Genomic DNA, 25254 nt, shown 5'->3' with positions numbered 1-25254 from the left:
TATATACATATAGTTAAAATATTATAAAATCCGACCAGGCCTGGCTCACTTGAGATTTTAAGACGAATCCCAAGCCCAACCCATTTTATGTGTAGGCTTGAGCGGATTTGGGCTGGATCAGACCAAACATCAAATATGAATGTCCAAGCCCATCCCATAAATGACGGACCAATGGGCTCATAAACAGGTCTAAATGCCACAATAAATTACATGGAAAATAAAGAAGCCGAAATCCTTCATTTATGTTATGATTTACACTCATGAATCCATCTGATAATACTATAGTAGCAATTTTTTGTTGCACTAGTAAGCACTGAGTTTATCGAAGGTCTAGCTTATCGGAACCGGTACAATAAATCCGATCAATTAAAAATGAAGTACATACCATGTCATTAGGAAATAAATAGTAAGAAAAACTACAATTGTAACATTTTTATTGGTCAAGTTCCAAATCATAATAGAGTTTCTCCTGTTGTGATGTGCAGCAAGAGCTTTGATCTTATTGTTGTCGAAAATTACTCTCCTAACTATTTAATCAGAGCAGTTTCTGATCCACAATCAATTGCCAAAAAAAGGAGCTGCTTGGAAACACCACAAAAATTTAACGGATACTTGCAGCTTCTAATTTGAGAACTTGCATAATATTTTAACACAAAAATTACAATGTTTTTGCCTCCACTAATTTCCTAAGTTACAAAGAAGCCAACAAAGTATCAGACCATATACCTTCCACAAGATGCAAAAAATCAGACCATATACCTTCCACAAGATGCATACAACACATACAGCACATTATGTACCAAACTTCACAAGGATCCATTTGCATTTCTCAACCTTGCAACCAGCTCATCCTGCACATATGGTGCAATTAAGCAGTTAAGGAAGAGGAAGCAATAGAGAATAAAAATGCTTGACTAACTTCATATGAGTTGTTTATACTTGCCTTCTTTCCTCTGGGTGAAAGGCCCTGTTCCTTTAGGAGAGCACGTAGCCTTTCTACTGTTAGACTGTACAGGTCTCTCTCAGATGTGCGGCCATCGGATCCCTCTGCACGCTTAAAAGAATTTAAGATTACAATAAACTGTACACACAATAAACCTATAGAAACTGCACAATATTTCCGTGCAAAACACGTTGGCTAACACTTGGGCAGATTTCTTTTGAAGAAAAGGCATGTTAGTCATATAAAAACTTCCGCAGTTGTTAACTTATATAGTATAGAAAAGCTTTCTTCAACATTCTTTTTCGAATATTTTTATTAATCTGCAACATAGTTTCCATATTCTGAAACTTTGAAATTGCAAGTTTATAATCAAATAAGCAAGGACCTTTCTATTGGATATGAAAAATAATGCATGCTGTTCAAATGACTAATATTATAGCTTCATATGATGGTGGGAACTAGAAAGAGGGAAGATATTTGAACCACCTTGCTGTTAACCATTGACAGGCAAACTACCAAAATGACTTGAATGCAAAACAATGGCTAAATGAGCTCACCTTGTTTATTACCAGTTTGACTATTGCTTCTCTTAGATGAACTGGGGCCATCCTGAACCCTTTCCGGAGCACTGAAAAAGAAAGGAGAGGTGGCAAGCATCAACAAGACATGGAAATCACAAACAGAAACAAGCATACACATGGGAGATAAAACCTATCTCTAAAAGGAAAATCCTATTCAAACAGGCAATACCGCTTTCTAGAACCTTCAGCTGCAGTTACGCCCTTCGCATCCTTTGAACTGGAATCACCCTTTTGCTTTTTAAGTTGGAGCGATCTAATCAATATGTTTGTTTGGTTAGTCTTTATCTGTTGGCTATCTGGAAATACAACCAAGAGAAAATCAGTTCTTCCAACTTAAAAAGACAATATTCATATCACATCCTAACTTTGGAAAATTAAAAACCAAGTGTGATGTAGATCACAGAAAAAGAGAGGTTAAGAGGTGATTTATGATTCTCCTAGTCCAAGAGCAGATGGAGAGTATAAAACCAAATCTATGAAAATTACATAAAGCACCAACTACAAACTCGAAAAGTATACCTGGGGGTGACGTCTCATGCTCACAGATGTACACTCGCATCCCACCCTGAAAAAACAAATTTAGTCAAATTTTGCAATGTGAAACAAAATGCTAATGAAGACTGAAGGAGCAATCCAACTAACCAAAGAGAATACGTAATCTCGAGTTAAGGAAACTAAACCTACGGTGTAGGAAACGCAAGATGTACTAAGAAAAAAAAGATATATATTGGCTATAATCAATCATTAACTATTAGATTGCTTAACTCAAAAGGACATGAGCAAGGCAGAAAAACTTATTGCGACTACAGCACCAAATCAACACCAAAAAACTTAGGCAAATTCTTATTTTCTAAATATAATAAATTTGAAGTACATAGCATACATTAGACAAACACAAAAATAAAGCAACACGGTCATAAAGTACCGATAAACAGTGATTCCAAGAACTAATGCTATATTATGAGCCCATTGCAGGCATTGTAGTGAATATTGAAGGCAATTGAACAGTCAATTCAACAGACTCCATGAATAAATGTGCCTGTCATAAAGTGTGCTCATCGTCAAGCTTGTTAATGAAATTTGCGAACAAGTGTACAACCACCTAAGTAAACCTCCATTTCTTCTTGCTACATATGTTTTTGTGAGTGCATGTGTGCATGAACCAGACAATTCAAAAGATAATTGAAGATTTCAAAGAAACAAGAGTAGCAATAAGACAAGTTAACAAGAGGACTGTGCTATTTCCAAAGGGTATTTTCTTCCCAGTCTGGAGTGGCTTCATTAGAAGGGGAGAACGTTCAATTCAACCAAAAAAGAGTCATCATCTGCCAGTGTTCTATTCAAAACAAATACTCAATTGATGCTTCCCTATTATTGTTCGAAATTTTAGGCACCCCAAAATTAAAAAAGTGTAATGAGATGCTCAATCACTCAAATGACGCCTCATTCCATCCTATCCTAATATCCAAAGAAAATGCATCTCCAACTTCAAACATTAAGACTAATAACCGGAAATTATAAATTTACAAAGTCGTTAAAGTTCTCTGAGTTAGTCGACTTTTCGCTCATCGAAAAGATGGCCATATTAAGGAAGCAACCCCATCAGATGAGAAAATAACAACTGCCTGAAAAAATCTCTCCATTTTTTTTTTATATAAATATGTATGGGTAGAACCGTAGAACACTGAAAGGGTGGCGCTATTGAGATTGTAAAATCTAGTTTGGTGTATATTCACGAAGTCGTTAAAGTTCTTTGAGTTAGTTGATTAACTTTACGCTCGTTGAAAAGATGGCCCTATTAAGGAAGCAACCCCAGCAGATGAGACAATAACTGTCTCAAAAAACCTCTCCTATATATATATATATATATATATATATATATATATATATATATACGGGTAGAACACTGAAAGGGCCGTGCTATTGAGCTTGTAATCTAGTTTGGTAAATGTTCAGTTCTATAACCTCAAATAAGGAATCAGAACAGAAATCCTCGATAGTGATTCCAGTACTGAAAGAGGAGATTTAGTGCATAACATTGTTTACTGTAGTGTATCCAACAAGCAATTGAAGGCAACTAAGTACAAACACCAACAAATAATCTGACCAAAGATGCAGAGCATTAACTACAAGTCTACAACCTCTTTAATTGGAAAGAACTAGGGTAGTGTTTAGAAAGCATAGCCTTGATAAATAAAGACCCCCAGAAACTAAATTTTTTTAGTTTAACAATCAAATCCAACTGTCTGAGCAAATAGCCAGTAATAACACTAAAACAATCTGATGCATTATGGACATATCATCATTCCTGTCTCAAACACAATAGCTCTAAGCATCCGCCTCAAGCAACATGAACAAAACAAATAGTTTAGGGGATTGAAAACAATATTCATCGTATTCAAAACCGAAATTGCTCCCATTGTAATGAAAAACAATGAAAAATAAAGACACGTCAATAGCAATTATATCCTGATACACATTAATCTAATTGGAGCAAAGATTACGAAACCACAGTACATATTGAGCTAATTGGAGCAAAGATTACGAAACTACAACTGAATCGAACTACTCATTTCACTCACAGTTAAGCAAGTTCATAAAACAGAAAAGAACATTTAAAATCTCCCAGCACTTAAATTATCCCACATTTTATCGGCAATCAAAGAAGGCACTAAAACATACAGAAAAGAATACAAAAACATAATTGAAGAAGAGCAGAGATTGACCGGATTGGAAGAGAGGACGGTAGATGACAAGAAGCCCCGAGAAGGAAGGTTAGAGAGGAACTTGGCAGCGGAAGTGGGCGTAGGATTTGAATCGGACCGCGGAGAAGATGAACCCTCCATGGCGCTAAAAACCCTCGCGAAAGTACAGAAGGAGAGGGGAAAGGGAAGGAAGTAGACACGTTGTGAAATGGGCGCGATCTGACGAGTCAATACACTACATATCCTGCAATCTTGAGTTAATCCGCTAAATTTTTGGGCCTTGTGAGTTGTAACTTGTAATAATGGGATTAGGTTTTTTTTTTTTTTTTTTTTTTGAGTTTTAGAATTTATCCCTTAAGAGTTTAATTACAATTGTACAATTTGAAACTGTATTAACCTCTGTAGTTTTAATTTAACATATAAAGGAAAGTTATTTTGGATGGACCATAACGGGCCTCGAAATTAAATCTTATGTCAAGTAGCAGAGATGTTAGTTTGAGGACTTAGACTATAAACCAAGGAAAGTATATTAATACAAATTTATTACATGAGGTTTATGCTTGTAAAAGAATGTGTCCAAAAATTGTATTTACTATTTGGAGTTTATTGTGATTAGTAGAAAGTTGAGTAGTATGTTTTCTTACTCGAAAAAGAATAAATTATGTAAAGATGGTATCAATATGAATTTTGGATATATTATGCCCACATATGTCACTACAACAAATTATCACTTGCGTCACGAATTATGCCATAGAAATTCAAAATTCGTGGCATACTTCCAAATTAGCCACGGGAAAACAAATTCTACTAAAAACTTATGATCTTGTGTTATATTTATACCACGGGTAATGATTTTTTCGTGGCTAAATCTATTTATACCACAAAAAATCTAAATATGGCATAAAACCTCTAATTAAACTCTCAATTATCTGTTGCTTTTCACGATTTTTTTACCGCCCTTCCCTCCCCTAAAATTTTCCCCAAATTTTCAAGGGTTAGAGATTTAGGCTTCCCTCCAATTTTTCACTTTACGCCACATGGTTGTCCATTGCTTGACCTAATCTAGACATTCACACCATCTTCGACCCATCACCTCCCCTACAACGGTTTCTGCTATTCACCACCATAGGCAGCCAGTCCATTTCATTGTTGATATCCTCCCAATTTCTCTCCATCCTGCTCTTTTGTTTCTCCTCTACCTCTTTAGATGAAAGCACCATAATGGAAGGAAGAATCTCCAACCTTGCGTGGACCATTCCAACACTTTAACCTAGACCCATTTTCCATTTCCGTCTGCAATAGTTTGGTTCGAGTTGGAGGTTCCGTTCGTGTTCGAATGTGTGATAGTGAGAACTTCCGTTCGTGTTCGAGTGGGAGGTGTTTCGTTCATGCTCTGAGTGGGAGGTGTTTGGCTCATGTTTCGATTGTAACAACAGAGGCAACAGAAAAGAGGTAATGTGGGTTTTGATTGTGTTTCAATTAATTTGGGTTTTGCCGATTATTCGTTCGTTTGAAGGATTTGGGTTTCATTTGTGTTGATATGCTTGCTGATTTTGGGTTTAGTTTGATTATTCGCTTGGTTATTGGTTTGATTTTGGGTTTTTACAATTTGGGTTTCGTTTGAAGGATTAATTCGTTCGTAAAGGATTTTGGGTTTCTGCTGATTTGTGCAGTTATGTTTCTACCTGTTTGTTCTAGGATTTTGGGTTTGCCTCTATTAATTTCTTATGATTCCTAAAGTCTAATGAACAACAAAAGATTACCTTTTTTAAGGCCATATGGTTGAAGCCTCTTTGTTTTACAGGAGTCTGATGCAAACTTTCTTTCATTTTAACTTGTCTATACAACTACAATTGTTGAAGTCAATAGATGGTCTAGATGTCGAATGGTGCAAAGAAGTCAAGGGAAACATATTCATCTTCTATTTCCTCTAACCTGAAGGTATTTATTCTATTTTTTTTTCTCTGTAACTGTTCGTTTATGTGTTACGTTCGCTTTATTAGATTGCCTAATTTGTTTCACTCGGCCCGATTTTGTTGGATTTGACTAGTACGGGCTCTTCTAATTTAGTTAAATTACTATAGCCTAAATTGTGCTTCCCTATATTTTTTGTTTTATTGATTGATATGACTTTAAGAACTAAACTGGGGATTTTTGTTGAGAGACTGAATGGGCGTATGTCAATGTCGAATTGAGTTCTTTTAGCTTAAAGTTAGGTAATGAAGTATCAAGAGTCAAATAGTGCTGGTAGGCTAATTTTGTCTATGTTATAATTGTGCTTATTACTAAAACTACTGGCCTATAAATGCAATTTAACCTCATGGATTCATAATTGTAATGGTGTGTGGGACAATTATGCAGAATATGTTTCTTTCTTCTTCTTTTTGTGTGTTTGTTTGCAGGCTCGTGCTAAATTAATTATAGAGAACAACTTCTACACATTTTATTTTTTGAATGAAAAGTTTTATACATGTATATTACGTAAAAAAAAGCCACTGGCTATACTTGACAGCAAAATTCATGCGTCATTTTTTTAACTTCAAACTTTGATTTGGATTCATTATTATTTTCCATAAAGTAAAAGCTCCAAATAGTCAATTTCATCCTTGATCTTCAATTCTATCATACATTGATCATAGGAACTTATTGTTGTGAGCATATTTGAAGCTTATGATTAGGAAGAATATAAGTCAAGCTTCAGTTATGGGCTTGAGATTAGTGTGAGTGATAAATTGTAAATATCAAGGTTTTCAATGAAGATTCTGTGTCTTCCTAAGATGAACCTTAACATTTTCCATAGTTTTAAAGAAACTCAACTAGAATATTAGATCTTATGAATTTGTGAGTATGATGAACACGTTAATAATATTTTAAGCATTGTGAGTTGTCGGTCTATTTACCCCGAATCATGAAGAGAAAGATTTGAAAATGGAAACTGGTTTAATGGATATATTTGAAAATGGAAACTGATTTAGTGGATATTGTTGAGCGATTTCCGCAAGTGCACGGTATACTCTTTTAGTAATAAAAGATATCGAACCCACAGGGAACGCTTTTTAACGAAAACTTATTTTGAATCGGTTAGATTTACTTTTAAGGTTTATAAAATGGAAAATCATTTAATTGGATTTGGTTTTGAAATTGCTAGAATAAGAATTAGATTAGAGTATGACGAATGTTAGAAATCACTTCTGATTTAAGGGTGAATTTGCAAAACAGAAACGTTTAGTTCTTTAGAAAAGTAAACAAATGTATTCGTTTGCATTAAGCAAAGAAAACAACTTTAAACTTTGTATAAATTATAAAAATGTAATAACGTAAATTCCTCTAATTAAAAGGCTTTGAACGCAACAATCCCCTACCGGTTAGATTGCTTCCTTAACCAAATTAATATTCTACCGAGATATCAATTCGTCTAAGTGTTCAACAAAGTTTCTTTGTAATGATTTTGAATTCAACTACGTTTTAATGAAAACACCAGAACTCACTTCGGATCATTTACCAAAGTGCTACATAAAAATCTATCGAATAGAATGAACTTTATTAGATGAAATATGAATTTGATACAAGTTTACAGAGAACAAGAAGCATGGAAACTTTCGACGACTTTCAAGCGAACGAGTTGTCAATCATTTCCTTGAGTTTCATTAGAGTTTGCCAGACTCAGAGGCAGATCCTCTACTAAATATTCTTGCTGAATCTTCGGAATAGTGATTGGTCTATCGACTACCAAAATATAAACTAATATGAACAAATCTAAATGCTACTGTGTTTGTAATTATTTAATAAACAATGTGTGTACATCATATTGCTTTTTACAGAAATGAAATCTAAACTCTGACTCTTTTTTGAGTCAGAGTTTCTACATAACTTCGACACTCTAATCTTCAACTCTAACTCTCTTATTATCTTTCAACTCTCAATCAACTCTTTATTTATAGATGTTGAAGAGTCGTGATTGAAGTGTCATGTCCGTTGTGAAGGGTCGTATCCTCTGTGAAGAGATGTTTCGATCCACTCGAACGAACGCGTTTCTTGGAATTTAAACATGTGTATGTTGTGCTGCAAAGGCTGCTGATCTTACCGAGAATAATTAATTCTCGATCGAGAATGAGGAAGTGATTTTTTGGTCTTCGGAACAAAGGAAGAAGATGCCTGGAAAAGGCGTGTCGCGACCGAGAATTTGGGATTCTCGGTCGCGGTCCACAATTCTCTACCGAGAATTTTGGATTCTTTACCGAGAATTTGGAATATTCTCCCATTTCTGACTTCTTTCTTGTCTTCCTTGTATCGGTGTGCTGATTTCTTCGTCTTTTGGCTCCTAACTTAGGGTTTTTTCCGTCGTTTTTGACCTCTTTTCGTTCTTATTTGGATTTTACCAAATATTTAGGTACCTTGCATGAAAGAAACATATTCGGACGTAAAAGTACTCTAAATAGATATAAACATCACGATTTCATAGCAAAATTGATGTAAATATTAATGATATTTTAGGTATATTTTGGGCTTAACAAATCTCCACACTTAATCTTTTGCTAGTCCCGAGCAAAATTTCACTGAATTTATTCTTTAACTAATCTCTTTATAAAAATAAAACATATACCTTAGTATTACTTTTTAAATTAGTTAAACCGAAAAGACTAACTTCGTATGGCAAATTTATACGTAAAATATCAAGCTAACTAGTATAAATACGGAATAAATTTCATCAATGGTGTACAACTTTGGCCTCATTTCACACTTTGGTGTACAACCTTCAATTTGTCTCACTAATATATATGAACTTATAGGTGACCTCCCACTTTGGTGTATGGCCGGTTAAAATGACCAGTCAACCTAAAGTCAACGTGCCACGTCATCATTTTTTAATTACCAATTTATAAAATAGGATCCACATATAATAAAATTACAAAAATAACCCCACCATTAAATAAAAACATAATATCTCCATTTTCCCCTTTTCTCCATCTTTCCCTTTTTCTTTTTCTGTAAATCCCTTCTCTCTCTAACTCTCTCTCTCTTTTCATTCTTTCTAATCTAATCGCTAATCAAGTGCAAGGAATTTGTTTAGTTGTACTTTCATAAATGCATATGCATCAATCCAACATTAAGTCCAATAAATCAAACCTGCTCTTTCATAACCCAAATTAGCACTTAATTTTACACGTGCTATTTTGTCTGTGCGTTTTCAACTCATCAAATATATTCTTCTGGAAAATGTTTTCTGAATTTTGTAGTGTTTGTGACTCAAAAGAAAGTCAAGTTAACGGAAAATAATTTCTCAATCAAAGGAAAATCTTTTGAAAACAAGGGAAAATAATTTCCCATCTTATAAAGGAGAAGTTATTTCCCAAGAGAGAGAAGACATCAAACTAACATTAATTTCTCTTTCATAACATAATTCTCTTCTATAATTATACTCCTAGCAGAACAAGGAAAATTTTATTTTCTAGGATTTTTTTTCTTTTTTGGAAAATGATTATTCAAGAAACTATTTTCCAGGAAATAAACACAGAGCCATAAAATTGTTTAACAAAGTTATAAGCATTTCCCTTAATAAGTAAAAATATTATTAACAGCTAATTTCAAATGTTTTAAATGCAAATCAGATTGAAGGCACTCAATTTTCTATATTTCAAATATTTAATTGAATCAACCTCAATACCCTTAAAAGAAATGGTCTCTGCGGAGAACAAAGAATAAAGATGTTGAAGAGGCGGAGAAGAAGAAGAATACAGTTGAAATTTTAGGGTCAAACGAAGAAGAGATGATTGGAGGTGAAGTCGTGGTTTCAAATCCCGACAGCGGCGGTGGAGATGAAGTGATGAAAAAGCTTCGAACAAGCCAAAATCAAAGAAAGAAAATCTGCAGACGAAGAGATTGATGATAAGAAAAATTCTAGGCGTCCTTAATGGAATTGATTTTATGGGTATGAGTTATAGAAATCAGTATCCAAATGTCAGAGAAAATATCAAGTGAAGCAGCAGCTTGGTAATTTTAGAATGGAAACAAACTGTCTTCTCGAGGTGGACAGATTTCTTGGAACAAACCTCAGATAAAAGATTTGAATGGAAACAAAGGTCATATAATCCTTAACAATCTGATAAATGGAAGAGAGAGAGAGAGTTAGAGAGAAGGGATTTCTGTTAATCTGATAAACGGAAGAGAGAGAAAGTTAGAGAGAGAAGGATTTCCAGAAAAAGAGAAAGAGAGAGAGGGGGAAAATAAACGATTATGTTTTATATTTAGTAATTGGGTTATTTTTGTAATTTCACTATATATGGGTCCCATTTTATAAATGGGTAATTAAAAAATGATGATGTGGCACATTGACTTTGGGTTGACAGGTCATTTTAACCGGCTATACACCAAAGTGGGAAGTCACCTATAAGTTCGTATATATTAGTGAGACAAATTGAAGGTTGTACACCAAAATGTGAAACGGAGCAAAGGTTGTACACCATTGATGAAATTTACCCTATAAATACGATATATCATTCGTCTTGTATTTTCAATTTTTGATTTGAAGTATTCGAGACGATATAAGCACGCATGTTATTGAGTCTTTCGTCTCAAGGCATTTCAAAGCACAAAATTTCCTTTCCCAAACCTGAACTAATATATAAGATATATTATTTTAAATAAGTACTTAATTTTAATTTATTTGCTTAGTTACGCCCGAGATAAGGGTGGTCTCGATCGTAACTTTATATGCTTTTTATTGCTTTTGTGTTCGCTTAAGAGGTACCGACCATGCCATGGGTGGACGCAATTGTTACTTTAAACTTAAACACACTTATTTTTTTTGTTTTAACGTTCCTTCCATACCTCGATTGTGATAAGGGTGGTCGCAATCGTGGCCAAAAGTAAACGGTACTTAATTTTCTTCCCTTTCATACCTCGATTGTGATAAGGTTGGTCTCAATCGTGGCCAAAAGTTAAGAATTCAATTAATTGATTAATTAATATGAATTTAAAATTGTAAATTGGGAAAAAGAAAGATAACACATTCATCCTATATTGACTTAAAATTCAACATGTATTATGGCTAAAGTTTCCTTAAAAACTTCAATTGGTGTTAATGTAAGACGAAAATCAAACCGAGCTAAAAATGTTAGTTCAATTTAATGCCTATAAACCTAATTGAAAATTTAAAATAAGATTTATTGTATCATGAATTACATGATATAAAATAGAGATTTGAATATTAAATACATTCACTCGAGACAATTTTACTTAAAATCTTATCAGAGATTTGTGAAAAATATGAAAAATATTGCCCGTATAGAAATATTATTTCTATCGATAATGATAACCTAAAAATAATCACAAGTTAAAATATATTTTTAAACATATGAAAATATAAAGTTTATAAAAATAATGTTAAATAAATTGTGTTGCAATATATGTTGCATTTGCATAAAACAAGTGTTGCATTTATAAATTATTCTTATTTGTTGCATTTATTCGTACTAAAAGTAAAATGATATATGCAATATCTCCTCCCACATTTAATTTGGACCATGTCCTCATTGGTGCAAAAATTGATAAAACACGAAAAATTTGTACGAAATAAAGCAAAAAGAAAATATATAAATATGAAATGGATTTTATCCAACACAAATTGAAATTGAAATTGAACCAAACGTAATAAAAAATAACATAAGAGATAAATGAGTTGAGAAAAGATAAGATAAAACCTATTCTTGCGAAGGTGAACCCGGTGGAGACGGTGTGGTCACTACGCCTCGACGACGGAAAAATGATAATAACCGGCGTCGGGTTGATGTATGATCCGCCGTCAAGGTATGGATATTGGTATCCACCTTGTTAATTCTTGAATACATCTCTGATTGTTCTCCACAATATCATCGAACCGCAAATTCATTGGCCGGTTGTGTGCAGTCATATAGTTCCAAAGTAGTTCTCAAATGAACTTGATCAACATTGTGCTCATCACCAACATGCCCTTGTGCTTGCGTTTAGGCATCAACATGCTCCTCCTCCGCACCTTCATGCATATCGGCGTCCCTAACAAAATGTGTCTGCTCAATACCATCCTCTCTAATACCAGTATAATGTGAACTTGGAATACCAACATCGAACTTGCAAAATTAGCCAACAGTGGCTAACCATTAAATGAATGTGTAAAAGTTGTGGCATAATCCAACATCGGAAAATAAGTAGGAGTAACTGATGGAAAACCAGTCCAAAATACTCGTAGCATCCAAAACAAGACCCATAATCAAAGTACGCATAGCAACGTGCTTATTGGTTGAAACGGAAGCATGGTTAAAATTGTCAAAAAGTAATCCACTGCTATCTACCATGAAAACCAATGAACTTTAATGAGCGTGCGAGTAGCATTCTTGGGATTAAATCCATCCAAACTAGGCAAATTATGTCCAAACTGGATTGCTTTGAAAATTGATGGCTTAACAATAAACAATTTTGTATGATATCCAAACGAAATACGCATCTCTTCATCCCCAACTTCATAAACGGAACCTAATTCCTAAATGTAATCCTCTCATTCCTTTTTAGCATAGGGAAGAGTAACCAATACAATAACGTCTGTTTCACTATGCACTATGTCCATAATAGTGCTTGTACCACGTGCCCAACCCCATCTGAAATAATGCTAAATGGAGGTAGAGGAAACCAGATAAGTAACCGTCTTATGTTTAGGCGAGATATAAAAATAGAGGAGTAGGTTATGGAGTGTGTAAGGCACTGAAGTATGTGGGTTAGGTAAAAAAAATATGGTAAAAAGTGAAAAGGAAAGATGATATGTGGTGGAATTGATTATGGAAGAAGAAATGTGTTTTAAATAGAGTTTGTGTAATGTTTGTATAAGTGATAGGGTTAGATAGGGTTATATATGTGTTAGGAAGTAGTGTAGAAATAGGAAAAGCTGAATTTATGTCAAAAATCGGACTCAAACCCCCCTACAGGCCGCGATACATCATTTTCAGAGAGAAAATCTCTCTGAAAACTTCACGTTTTCGCTTACCGAGAATTATTAATTCTCGACCGAGAATCTGCACCTGGCAGCGACAAAATGTGCGTGAAAACTCCATTTGTGCAATTTTTCTGAGTAAATATGGCATATAATTAAGTAAATGTATACCTAAAACTTAAAAACACAAATTAAAACATTAAATACAAGGAAAACCAAAGGTTTATCCTTATTAAATTTGAGTAATGAAACATTTAAAGCCTTAAATAGAGTTTAATATATATAAACAATGTGCATTAATTCACATAAGTTTAAATGAATAAGCAGTGAATGGAAATTAATCTTTTAAGAGATAATGAACGTAAGTTCATGTAGGTTTTTATTCATGTTTAAAACTTAAACATGAACCTTATTCAAATTAAAGCAGCATTCAAATAAAGAAACATTTAACCTTAAATATTAACCTTATTCTAATTGATATAGATTCATATGAAAAATTGTATGTTTTATTTTAATAAGTTCATACTGATATATGCAATAATCAACACGATATAAGTTCATAATTTCATAATTAAAATTAAACTCAATGATTGTATGAAAATGAAAATTTATTATTATGTTCAATAATTAATAATGATCATAACTTATTAGCATTGAAGATATATATGAACAGATTCATTTGCTAATAGTTTATAAATTTTAACAGACATAAACTAGAACATAAGTTTTATTGCATAACACATAATTTACATAAATGAATATTAACCTATGTACAAGAAAGATTAAAAACAAACCTATATACAAAACAAACAAATGAAAATTAAACAAATCAAATTATTAATCACTTATTCATATTAAATCTGAAACATTGAAATTTATGCAGATTAATGAAATGATATACAGATTCACTTTAACATCATATACACATTCCTGTTTGAAGGTTATACAGTTTCATTTTAATATTATATACAGATTCATTCTAATAACTTGCATAGTTAATATATACTAATAAAAAATAACCAAAGAATCAAAGTTGTTATGTTATCAAAATTGAAAAACATATGTATAGAACAAAACTTAGAATTATCATATAAAATGAATGTTCATGAACTTGTTCAATAGTTATTAATGATTATACCGTATAAGTATGTAATATATATGAAAAGTCAGATGTTCAGAAATATTTATGAAATGGATACAGATTCATTAAAAATAATTACAGATTCATTTTAAAAATTATACTGTTTTATTTAAACTTAGATTCGGATGTATTCGTATAACTTATATGGTTAACGTATTTTAAGCAAAAAGAATCAAGAATCAAACTTGATAGTTTTATTAAAAATAGAAGATATATATACAAATTACATAAAGAACAAACACAAAAACAAATCTATATACAAACTATATACAACAAATAGTTTTATAATATCTTCGTTCTTCATCATGTGTGTAAATGGGAAATGGTTCACCGTAGCATTCTGATAAATCAGGACGCTTGTGCATGCAGCATAAATCTTCTTGGAAGATTTATGCTTGGAAGTCATGGTTTTGAGAAAAGGAAAAAGTCTCTGGAACTTTTTTTTTGAAAGGTTTGAGAAGAATATCAGATTTTGTCTGAAAGAGATGAAAAGTATGAAAATCTGATATTCTCTAATTATTTATAATGATGTTAGGATGAATTAATGTGTTTGTTGGTGGCGAAAAGGTGCAAATTCACACCATTTGAACATGAAGAAGCTTAATTTTTCGAAATATTCAGCAATGGTGCATGAACTGAAGAAGAAAGAAGAGATACAGGTCCGATATACGCTCGTGTCACGATCGTGAATGGCGATTCTCGGTCGCGACAAGTCATTTTTAGAGAGAAAATCTCTCTGAAAATTTCATGATTTCGCTGAAGTTACCGAAAATTTCGATTCTCGGTAAGTTCAGAAATTTTTTTTTCTTCCTTTCCCTTGAAATTTTGGAATCCTGAATTCTCAACTAAGAATTCATATTCTCGGTAAGTTCAGAAATTTTACAATGCATTGAAAGTGAAAATCTCAGTGGAGAATCAAAAATCTCAGTTGAGAATCAAAATTCCCAGTAAGTTCAGAAATTCCTACAAGGCTGAAAAATCAAAAATCTCAGTCGAGATTTAAAATTCTCAGTAAGTTCAGAATTTTTCAAAACATCAAACAAAAGTCACAGTAGAGATTTTAATAAACTCTATACAAACAGAAACTTAAATTTTGTGTAACTTTTAATTCAATTGAGATTTTTTTTTTTGAAATCTAAAGATACTTTCCTAATCAATTACACATATTTAAGATACATAACATATCTTGAATATTTTTCAATGATCACAAATTTTTTTATTTCTAATCTCACCATTATTACTAAACTAAAGACTAATGTATAAACTAAACTAAAATGAAATGTAAGAATTTAAAATATCAAAAACTAAAAACTAAAAAATGTGATAATCCTTAAGAATTCTCAAGGAGAATCAAAATTATGGACAAAATCAATTACCCAGACCGGTTTTAAATAATGGTCCTGTCTATTTAACTTACCTGGGAATAATTTCAAGCGGGAATAAAAGAAAGTAGAACTGTACCCCCAACTTTGAAATTATTATTATATTTTTTTTCTCTTTTTTTTTCTTTTTTTAGCATTTTTTTAAGCGCTTTCTTTTTTAGCGTTTTCTCATTTTAAGGATCTAGTGATTTCGGTTGAATGTCTGAACTTCTGGTTCTGGCCTCGAACAAAAACTACGCACATGAACCGAAACTTTCAAAACTATATTAAAAGTATACAATTCCTTCCCGGCGGATAAGATAATTTCATCCTACTTGCTCATCTGTCTGAGAAGATTTGCCATGGTGATTTCTTAGAGAGATAGATGTAGGTGTTTAAGGATGTGATAAATAGGGAAATCATTTGGGTTTAGTGTAGAAATTGAATAAATTTGTTCACAAAGAGAAATGATGTTTTTGGTGAAGGGTTTAGTGTATAGAAAAGAAGTAAAGGTGTTTGGGAAAAAGGTAAATTTTATGGAAAAATTATATCTGTCACGTCTGACATCTTGTTTCAAAAATTTCTTTTCCTTTCTGATGTATTTCTATACTGAATTTCTTTTCTGTAGACTACTTCGGTGAATTTGTACTGATGATCAAATCTCCCGTTTATCTTTGAAAAAACTTGGATTTTTTTTTATCTGCAAACATCTAAATGCAAATGTTAAATAACAACGAGGATTTAGTCCTAGTGACCATCCTCAATAAAAATAAAACTAGAAAATAAATAAATAAATATATTACAAACCAAGGTTCGAAATAAAACACGAAAAACATAAATTTTTGTTAAAAATTTTGGCGTTCCCCGGCAACGGCGCCAAAAACTTGTTGAGCGATTTCCGCAAGTGCACGGTATACGCTTGTAGTAATAAAAGATATGGAACCCACAGGGAACGCTTTTTAACGAAAACTTATTTTGAATCGGTTAGATTTACTTTTAAGGTTTATAAAATGGAAAATCGTTTAATTGGATTTGGTTTTGAAATTGCTAGAATAAGAATTAGATTAGAGTATGACGAATGTTAGAAATCACTTCTGATTTAAGGGTGAATTTGCAAAACAGAAACGTTTAGTTCTTTAGAAAAGTAAACAAATGTATTCGTTTGCATTAAGCAAAGAAAACAACTTTAAACTTTGTATAAATTATAAAAATGTAATAACGTAAATTCCTCTAATTAAAAGGCTTTGAACGCAACAATCCCCTAGCGGTTAGATTGCTTTCTTAACCAAATTAATACTCTACCGAGATATCAATTCGTCTAAGTGTTCAACAAAGTTTCCTTGTAATGATTTTGAATTCAACTACGTTTTAATGAAAACACCAGAACTCACTTCGGATCATTTACCAAAGTGCTACATAAAAATCTATCGAATAGAATGAACTTTATTAGATGAAATATGAATTTGATACAAGTTTACAGAGAACAAGAAGCATGGAAACTTTCGACGACTTCCAAGCGAATGGGTTGTCAATCCTTTCCTTGAGTTTCGTTAGAGTTTGTCAGACTCAGGGGCGGATCCTCTACTAAATCTTCTCCCTGAATCTTCGAAATAGCGATTAGTCTATCGACTACCAAAATGTAAACTAATATGAACAAATCTAAATGCTAATGTGTTTGTAATTATTTAATAAACAATGTGTGTACATTATATTGCTTTTTACAGAAATGAAATCTAAACTCTGACTCTTTTCTGAGTCAGAGTTTCTACATTACTTCGACACTCTAATCTTCAACTCTAACTCTCTTATTATCTTTCAACTCTCAATCAACTCTTTATTTATAGATGTTGAAGAGTCGTGATTGAAGTGTCGTGTCCGTTGTGAAGGGTCGTATCCTCTGTGAAGAGACGTTTCTATCCACCCGAACGAACGCGTTTCTTGGAATTTAAACATGTGTATGTTGTGCTGCAAAGGCTGATGATCTTACCGAGAATAATTAATTCTCGGTCGAGAATGAGGAAGTGATTTTTTGGTCTTCGGAACAAAGGAAGAAGATGCATGGAAAAGGCGTGTCGCGACCGAGAATTTGGGATTCTCGGTCGCGGCCCACAATTCTCTACCGAGAATTTTGGATTCTTTACCGAGAATTTGGAATATTCTCCCATTTCTGACTTCGTTCTTGTCTTCCTTGTATATGTGTGCTGATTTCTTCATCTTTTGGCTCCTAACTTAAGGTTTTTCCTTCGTTTTTGACCTCTTTTCGTTCCTATTTGGATTTTACCAAATATTTAGGTACCTTGCATGAAAGAAACATATTCGGACGTAAAAGTACTCTAAATAGATATAAACAGCACGATTTCATAGCAAAACTGATGTAAATATTAATGATTTTAGGTATATTTTGGGCTTAACAGATATACCAGGATCACATCAAACATAATAGTGCATGTATGCACAATGGTAAAGAGACTTATGTTCATCAATGACATGAACATGACTAAAAATGAAGGAAAATCTGGAAAATCTTATATGCTTATTGGAAACATCTTTCTTGCAATTTCTTCCCTTTATCTTGTGTCATACCCATGTTTTTTTATATTCATCTTTACTTTTTACATGGTAGCTAAAAGTATGGGTAGCAACAGGGCGAGGATTCCATGAAAACCGAGGGATCCAAACCGATCGGACAGAGAATCACCGAAATAGTTTAGGGATGGGGACGGGGGATATTCTATCCCAGAGGCCGAAATGGGGATGGGGCGGGGTCATTCTTGAATAAATCCCATGGGGATCCCTGAATTATTATAATTTTAATTATATTATATATATAATTATTTACCAATATATATAATTATTTGTGAGTTTAGATTGAATATGTTAAGTCTTTTAGGATCTATGTATCATTATTTGTGAATGGTTTCGATGTTAATAAAATAGTTTATGATCACCAATTGGACTCGCTTGCAATTGGTTACATGGTGTTTCCATGTGCTGGTAAACATGTTTTCCTTTAAGTTATTGAGATTTGGCTTGAGCAAGAATTTGGATTCAGTATAAACTTTTGTCTACTATTGCTTCATTATTTGGTATTTTGTTAATATTTTGTATAATGTTTTCATTTTTATCTTTAAATGTTTGCTCTATTTTTAGTGTTCTCTTATTGTACTTTTTAAACATTATTAGGACTTTTACTTTTGTTTGAAATAGAGTAGAACACAGAATATAGAGAGGGAAGTGAAAAATTAATCTTGGAATCTTAGCATTTTTAGTTTGGGGGGATATGGATTCCATATCACCCGTGGGTAGTCGCGTGGAGCGGGAATGGGGGTGGAAGAGTTTATGGATCGTTTAATCTAGGGGTAATGATGTTGTTTATGGATGATGGTTCTTTTTTGCACCTCATGAAAATTGCATATCCAAATGGGTTTGAAGAGGTCATTATTGGTTCAATTCTTAAATAAACTTTAAAGGTTTTAGTGTACCTACATCAGCAAGGTTATATACATCGGGATGTTGAGGTCTCTTGGGCATTGTCTTTGTGGTTTATGTTGTTTAATGCTTAGTTTCATTTGTCTCTTTTAAGCCTTATATAGCCTGGTGGCTATTGACTTTATTTGTACTAATTATGATTCTAGTCAAGAACTATACTGCTGAACAGTAAATGGATTGTAAAGCTTGCATGACTTTGGTGTTTCAACATGCATGTTTGATGCAGGTGACAAACAACGTTCTTGAAATACTTTTGTGGGGACTCCATGTTAGTACCCTTACTGTCGAAATTGGTGCAAACTTTGCTTAGTCATATGCAGAATTTGAATAAATTAGGTAATCCAAGTGATGCATTGTTAAATTGCTAGCAAGCTATTGTCCAATTATAGTTGCATTGTTATTTAGCTATCCTTTTTGGTACCTTATCCCTTTTTTTAAACCTTTGCAGGTCTAAAAAGGTTCAGACACATGAAAGTTCAGACGATTACATGTGGAGCAAAAGAACACTGTTAATGTCGATATTTATAGTACTTAGCTAGTGTATTTTAAAAATAATGCTATTATTTATTTTTTTCTTTTATTATTAGGAGATTGGATATTGTCTTTTATTTGATAGATAAATTTTGTGTAATTTTTTTTTTATTACGGAGATATTAAATATTACAGACATCAATTTTGAGTTTGATTGATGAAATAGCCGAAAGGTACACAAATAACTCTTATGACGATGATAAATCCTATATATGACTCGTTGCATTATTTAAATCTAATAAAAAATTGCCATGGTTTGAATTTATTTTAGCCACGTGCCTAAATGTGGCTAATAACAATTACCAACATTTGATCACGTTTGTTACGATTATGTTCGTGGCGAAGTAAGGATTCGAGCCACAAGTGTTCTATTTTTGCCACGATTATACCCATGGTTAAGTGGGGCTGATTCATACAGGTCACTATGCATTGCCATGAGAATTTTACTTTTGCCACGATTTTACCTGTAGCAAACTAATATGATTAGCCATGGATTTTTTTTGTGGCGTAAATATCAATTTATGCCACAACTATCATTTTCACGTGGCAACTACCTAGCCATGCTCACTTGTGCCACAAGAGTACCTATCTTGAATTTCTGTGGCTAAATCATATAGCCACAGAAATACTATACTTGTGCCCCGATTCTAACCGTGGCGCAAATGATGATTTGTGTCTAGTTTCAATATGATCAAGAAACATGGAATTTGGATTAGTGTAGAAAGATTTAGAGAAGAAAGTGCACAACTAGGTCATAAGAATGTCTAAGACGGAAGTCTTGGACTAAGAGGGTGTTTGGTTGGGTAAATTAATACATGGGAATGGGAATGGAAATTAAAAATTCCCTTTGATAATGTTTGGTCATGTAGAGTGTTGTCCTCTGAACAGACTCTAGCAAGTGCACTAGATACAAGTAATAAAGTGATAAGTAGAGTATCGTCTCCACATGGATTGATGACCAAACTTTACAAGAAAAACCTTGTAGAACAGGGTGTTCGTGGTGTATGAATTCTTTAGTTGAGAAATGATTTTGATCTGATTACTGAGAAATACTAAATATAAAAATTAAACCTTGGAAAGTGTGTTTTGGTTATGATAAAAAGAGAGAACATGCTAAACCAAAGCGGAACAGGTTACATACAGCATCTAAGATCCTATTTATTCATGAATGTCACAAAGTGATATCAAGGTCTCTGCTTTAAAGCTCACTTAAGTCAACTTTCGTGTGTTCTTAAGATTCTAAGATGTACTACAACGTCAAGCGTCCTTAATGTTGGTTCTTTCTTGCATTACGATCGAAACAGCATTTCTGCTAAGAAAACCCTTGATACAATCCCCTTATATTCCTATTTCGGGTCTTGGAAGTTTGATAAAAAGATCTATGAAGATGAAAGCAGTTCCCTAACATTCAAGTAGGATAGGTTCGGGTGCTGAGGCCTCCTGTAGTTGTTGTTGTTATTGTAGGAGTTGTAGTTGTTGTTGGGGTTGTAATTGTTATAGTTCTGGTTGTACCTCGGTTGTCCCCCAACATAATTGACCATCTCCACCCCATCTCCAGCGAAAGGGCTACCTGCTTGACAATCCTTTCCATGGTGGTCGCCGCCACAATGCACATAAGTAGGAGGTTGGCTAAACTTAGCCAACAGGACGTCCATCTTCCTACTCAGATCCGCAACAACTGGGTTTTGTTCCTGATCTTCCACAGCAAACACCCGCTGCCTTGTGGGGCTAGCGAGTTTCTCCTTTTACCACTGCACACTCTTCCTTGCCAACTCATTGATCATGTCATATGCTTCTGTTGCGGTCTTCCTGAACAAATCTCCACCCGCGGCGGAGTCCACAGTAACCCGGTTAGTGGTCATCAAACGGTGATAGAAGATGCTCACCAATTGATGTTTAGGTATGTCATGATGAGGGCACATGCGCAACATTTTTCTGAATCGGGTCTAAGATGTGTGGAGTGCTTTGTGCTCGGGTTGGTGGAATGAAGTGATTTCACCCCTCAGCATCACTGTCTTCGAGGGAGGAAAGTAGTAGGACAAAAACTCCTTCTCCAATCCTGCCCATGTGGTGATTGACCCAGGCTCTAGTGTTCTCAGCCATTCCAGAGCTTGCCCAGTTAGTGAAAACGGAAATAGCTTCAGCCTGGCAGTATCTTGGGGAACCCCATTTGTTCTCGTAGTGTTTGTGCACATTAGGAAGCGATCCAGATGATCATTCGGGCTCTCATGTGCTTCTCCTCCAAACAGCCCCGTTTGTTGGATCAAGTGATTTATGCCCGACTTGATTTCATAAGTGTTGGCTGAAATGTTTGGGGCAACGATCCCGGACAGGTGCTGGTGTCGGTACGGTGCTAAAATCTCGCTCATTGAGCGGGTGTCAGCTTCCGGTTCAGTGTTCTCATTATTCCTGTTATTGTTGGTCTCATCCATCTTGATAGGTTCAATGATTTCTTCTGGCTTGATAGTCCTGTTTTGCTTGCTCCTGCGAAGAGTACGTTCAAGTTCAAGGTTAAGAGGGACACACGGTATTTCCGCTGATCGAGTATGCATATGCTGAAAAGAAAAGATAAATAAAAATAAAAATGTTTTCCTTAAAGAAGGAAAGTATAACTACCGAATATACGAGTTTATCATACAGTATTATCGTACAATGTTATATAATCTTACATGAGTACTTTAACCTGTTTTTGGCGAAACAAGTAATACCAATCTTTACACGATAACATGCCACGTTCGTATGGCGTATATACAACGATTGAGAATATGTAACCTAATTTATTCAACATATGAACAAGTATACAATAATATATAAGAAGTATAGATAAGTACAAAGTATTGACAAGTATAAAATATCGACAAGTATAAATGATATAAACAAAAAATATTCACAAAGGAATCGTATATAAACAAGTATTTGTATAAACAGGTATAAACGATATAAACAAAGAATATTCACAAAGGAATCGTATATAAACAAGTATTTGTATAAACATGTATAAACGATATAAACAAAGAATATTCACAAAGGAATGCCTAAACTAACAAATCAACCTTTGGTTCGATATTGCAGAAGAAATAAATCCCCGGCAACGGCGCCAAAAACTTGATGCGCCTCCCGTTAAGAAGGCTCACTAAGGGATAAGTGTACCCCGTCGTTATCAAGTAATAAAATATGGAAAGTCCAGGTATCGAATCCACATGATTTATTCCTGCAAGTATCGAGCTACTTGGTCTCAGGTGCTATCTAGGCTGTGTGGGTTTTGAGTTGGTTTTGTTTAAGTTAATCTACTCCTAGTTGAATTATGCTACTCCTAGCTAAGTTATACTAATTCGAACTAAGTTATTCTACTCCTAACTAAGTTATTCTACTCCTAATTAAGTTAAACTACTCACTAATGCAATTCCCCGAAGGAACATGGTATGAACCGATAATAATGAAGTTAGGTTATTAGGTCAATAGATTAAAAACCTAATCTAAGTCACTTGTATTCAAGGCGATTAACCCTACTTACCCTCTTGAAGTCCCTAATGCGTGATTCCCTTGTAAGGCCGAAACTAGGTCTAAGGCTCAGCAATTTGGGCTTAATCAACTAAGAGGTCGTAAATCTCCTAGGCTCTGACTAGGTCAGATTCAACTCACAATATGTGCCTACTAGATTTTGGGGCTTTTGAATGAGTTAAACCAATTGAATAAAGCATAAGACAAAGATTAAATAAATAAATCATAGAACAAAATAAGAGCTAAAATATTATTAAAGACGAAGAACATTGTCACGGGATACAATTAGCCTAGGATTCATAGACTGTATCAAAGGGTACAAACATAGTAAGATAAAAGGTGATAAGAAAATCCCTTTCAGGGAACCTGTCTACTCTGCAGCTGCCTTCCTAGGTCTTAAGGACGGACCTTGAATAATCCTCGGTGGATGGAGCTTCGGAAGTTCTTCAATGGGGGTTGAAGGAGATGGAGGAGGTGGAGAGGATTTTTCAAGGGGGAAAGCTAAAAAAATTACAATAATGAAAGATGTTTATTTTACAATTGGAAATTCCTATTTATAGACACGGTTCGGGTCCTCTTTCTGACCTAATTCATATCCTTTTGAAGGTGGGAAGTCGTGGAGTCAATCGTGGCTTCGTGGGACCGGGAATCAGTCTTTTGACTGATTCCCGCAGGGTAGCTTGCCGAGCTGGGCGAGCCAGCTCGGTGAGCTGGCCTGTGCAGGCCAGCTCACCGCGAGCTGGCCTCCAGCTCGACACGAGCTAGCCATGCCAGCTCGCTGATCCGACCCCAAAAAGGCCATTTCGACGAGCGAGATTGCCCAGAACACCTTGTGCGACTGCTGGATGTCCCGAAACGCAACTTTCACCCAAACTCGTTCCTGTTTTAGCTTGCACATGCACGAAAACTCCAAATAACATTAGTTCCGAGGCTAAATTGACCCGCTAATTGCTTATTTTGAGCAAACACTCCGTTTGGTGCGAATTTTGGCGGATCAATTAGCTATAAAAGATAATGGAAATTTAACGTACATGCCAATTTAGCCATAATTGCCTAAAATATCCAGAAAACAAGCCTAAACAATGAAAAGTAAATAGAACATCTCCAATTTCTAACTAACTCACACAAAAGCATATAAATGCGAGAATTGCTCGCTTATTCATGAAATAACGCTAAAAACCGTCCTAAAACCGTACCCAAAGATAGAGGTTTTTGACCCCCTATCACTCACCTTTCCCTTGCTTGACTCCAGGACAGTTTATGTTGAAATGAGGTCCTCCACAAAAATCACAAACAACATTGAATGGCGGTTCACTGTGAATGGATGATACATTAATCTTGCTGAGCTGCTTTGCAAGCTGTTCCACCTGGGTGGTCAGTTTTGACACAACATCATCATTCCCCGCTCTTTTTCCTTCACTCATAACTGATGTGAATTGTTGTAATTAACTTGAATATATATGAATTGATACGCGTTGAACATTATTTGTGATAGTTGGATTTAAATGAGTATGTGTGTATGTTAAATGTGATACGTGTTGAATATTATTTGTGATAGTTGGATTGGAATGAGGAGTATGTGTATATGTTAAATGTGATTTCATTGATATAGAACATATGTACATTATTGCATGAAACATAAATGGATGACGTTGTGACATACCAGTTCAGTCACTGTTATGACTACTTGAATTTATATGGACTACTTGGACCTATACGGTCAATATTTGGACTAGTTGGACCTACACGGTCAATATTTGGACTAGTTGGACCTATACGGTCAATACGTGGACTACTTGATTACATGGACCGAAACAAGATTATGTTATACCTGCTACCTGTTACCTGTTATTTGATCCCGGGTAGTGACTGGCTGGTGGTGTCACAACATTAATAAACGGTTCATTCATTTGCATTTGTATGACTTGGGTGAGAGACTTGTTTACGTGATTGTGTGTGATTGGTATCATTGATTGTTTATATTCACTGAGTTGCGACTCATATAAATCGCTAAATTTTCCAGCTAGTTGAAGTGAAGGTTAG

The 25254-nt window shown here is 34.2% G+C and overlaps 1 protein-coding gene and 1 long non-coding RNA gene across 3 annotated transcripts; one reads left to right on the top strand and one right to left on the bottom strand.

Moving 5' to 3' along the window:
• Positions 1-335: 335 nt before the first annotated feature.
• On the bottom strand, positions 336-4507 carry LOC136228657 (protein LOWER TEMPERATURE 1). The gene is made up of 6 exons (XM_066017105.1): positions 4251-4507; positions 2044-2089; positions 1694-1820; positions 1501-1571; positions 944-1047; positions 336-851 (listed from the first exon to the last, which is right to left on the bottom strand). The coding sequence occupies exons 1-6, from the start codon at positions 4368-4370 to the stop codon at positions 807-809; spliced, it is 513 nt and encodes a 170-aa protein (XP_065873177.1). The 5' UTR covers positions 4371-4507; the 3' UTR covers positions 336-806.
• A 701-nt stretch (positions 4508-5208) lies between these two features.
• Positions 5209-19914, top strand: LOC136228647 (uncharacterized). Of its 2 annotated transcripts, XR_010688791.1 has the most exons (4): positions 5209-5681; positions 6034-6170; positions 19406-19515; positions 19628-19914. It is a non-coding gene; the product is annotated as an uncharacterized lncRNA (long non-coding RNA). The 2 variants fall into 2 exon arrangements; XR_010688797.1 differs by lacking the exon at positions 19406-19515 and having other exon boundaries at positions 5214-5681; positions 19628-19911.
• Positions 19915-25254: the final 5340 nt, after the last annotated feature.

The sequence above is a fragment of the Euphorbia lathyris genome, chromosome 1 (assembly GCF_963576675.1).
Source record: "Euphorbia lathyris chromosome 1, ddEupLath1.1, whole genome shotgun sequence".
In the NCBI taxonomy this organism is placed as follows: Eukaryota; Viridiplantae; Streptophyta; class Magnoliopsida; order Malpighiales; family Euphorbiaceae; genus Euphorbia; species Euphorbia lathyris.
Note: the sequence above shows the minus strand (reverse complement) of the source record. Positions and strands in the feature narration are given on the sequence as shown.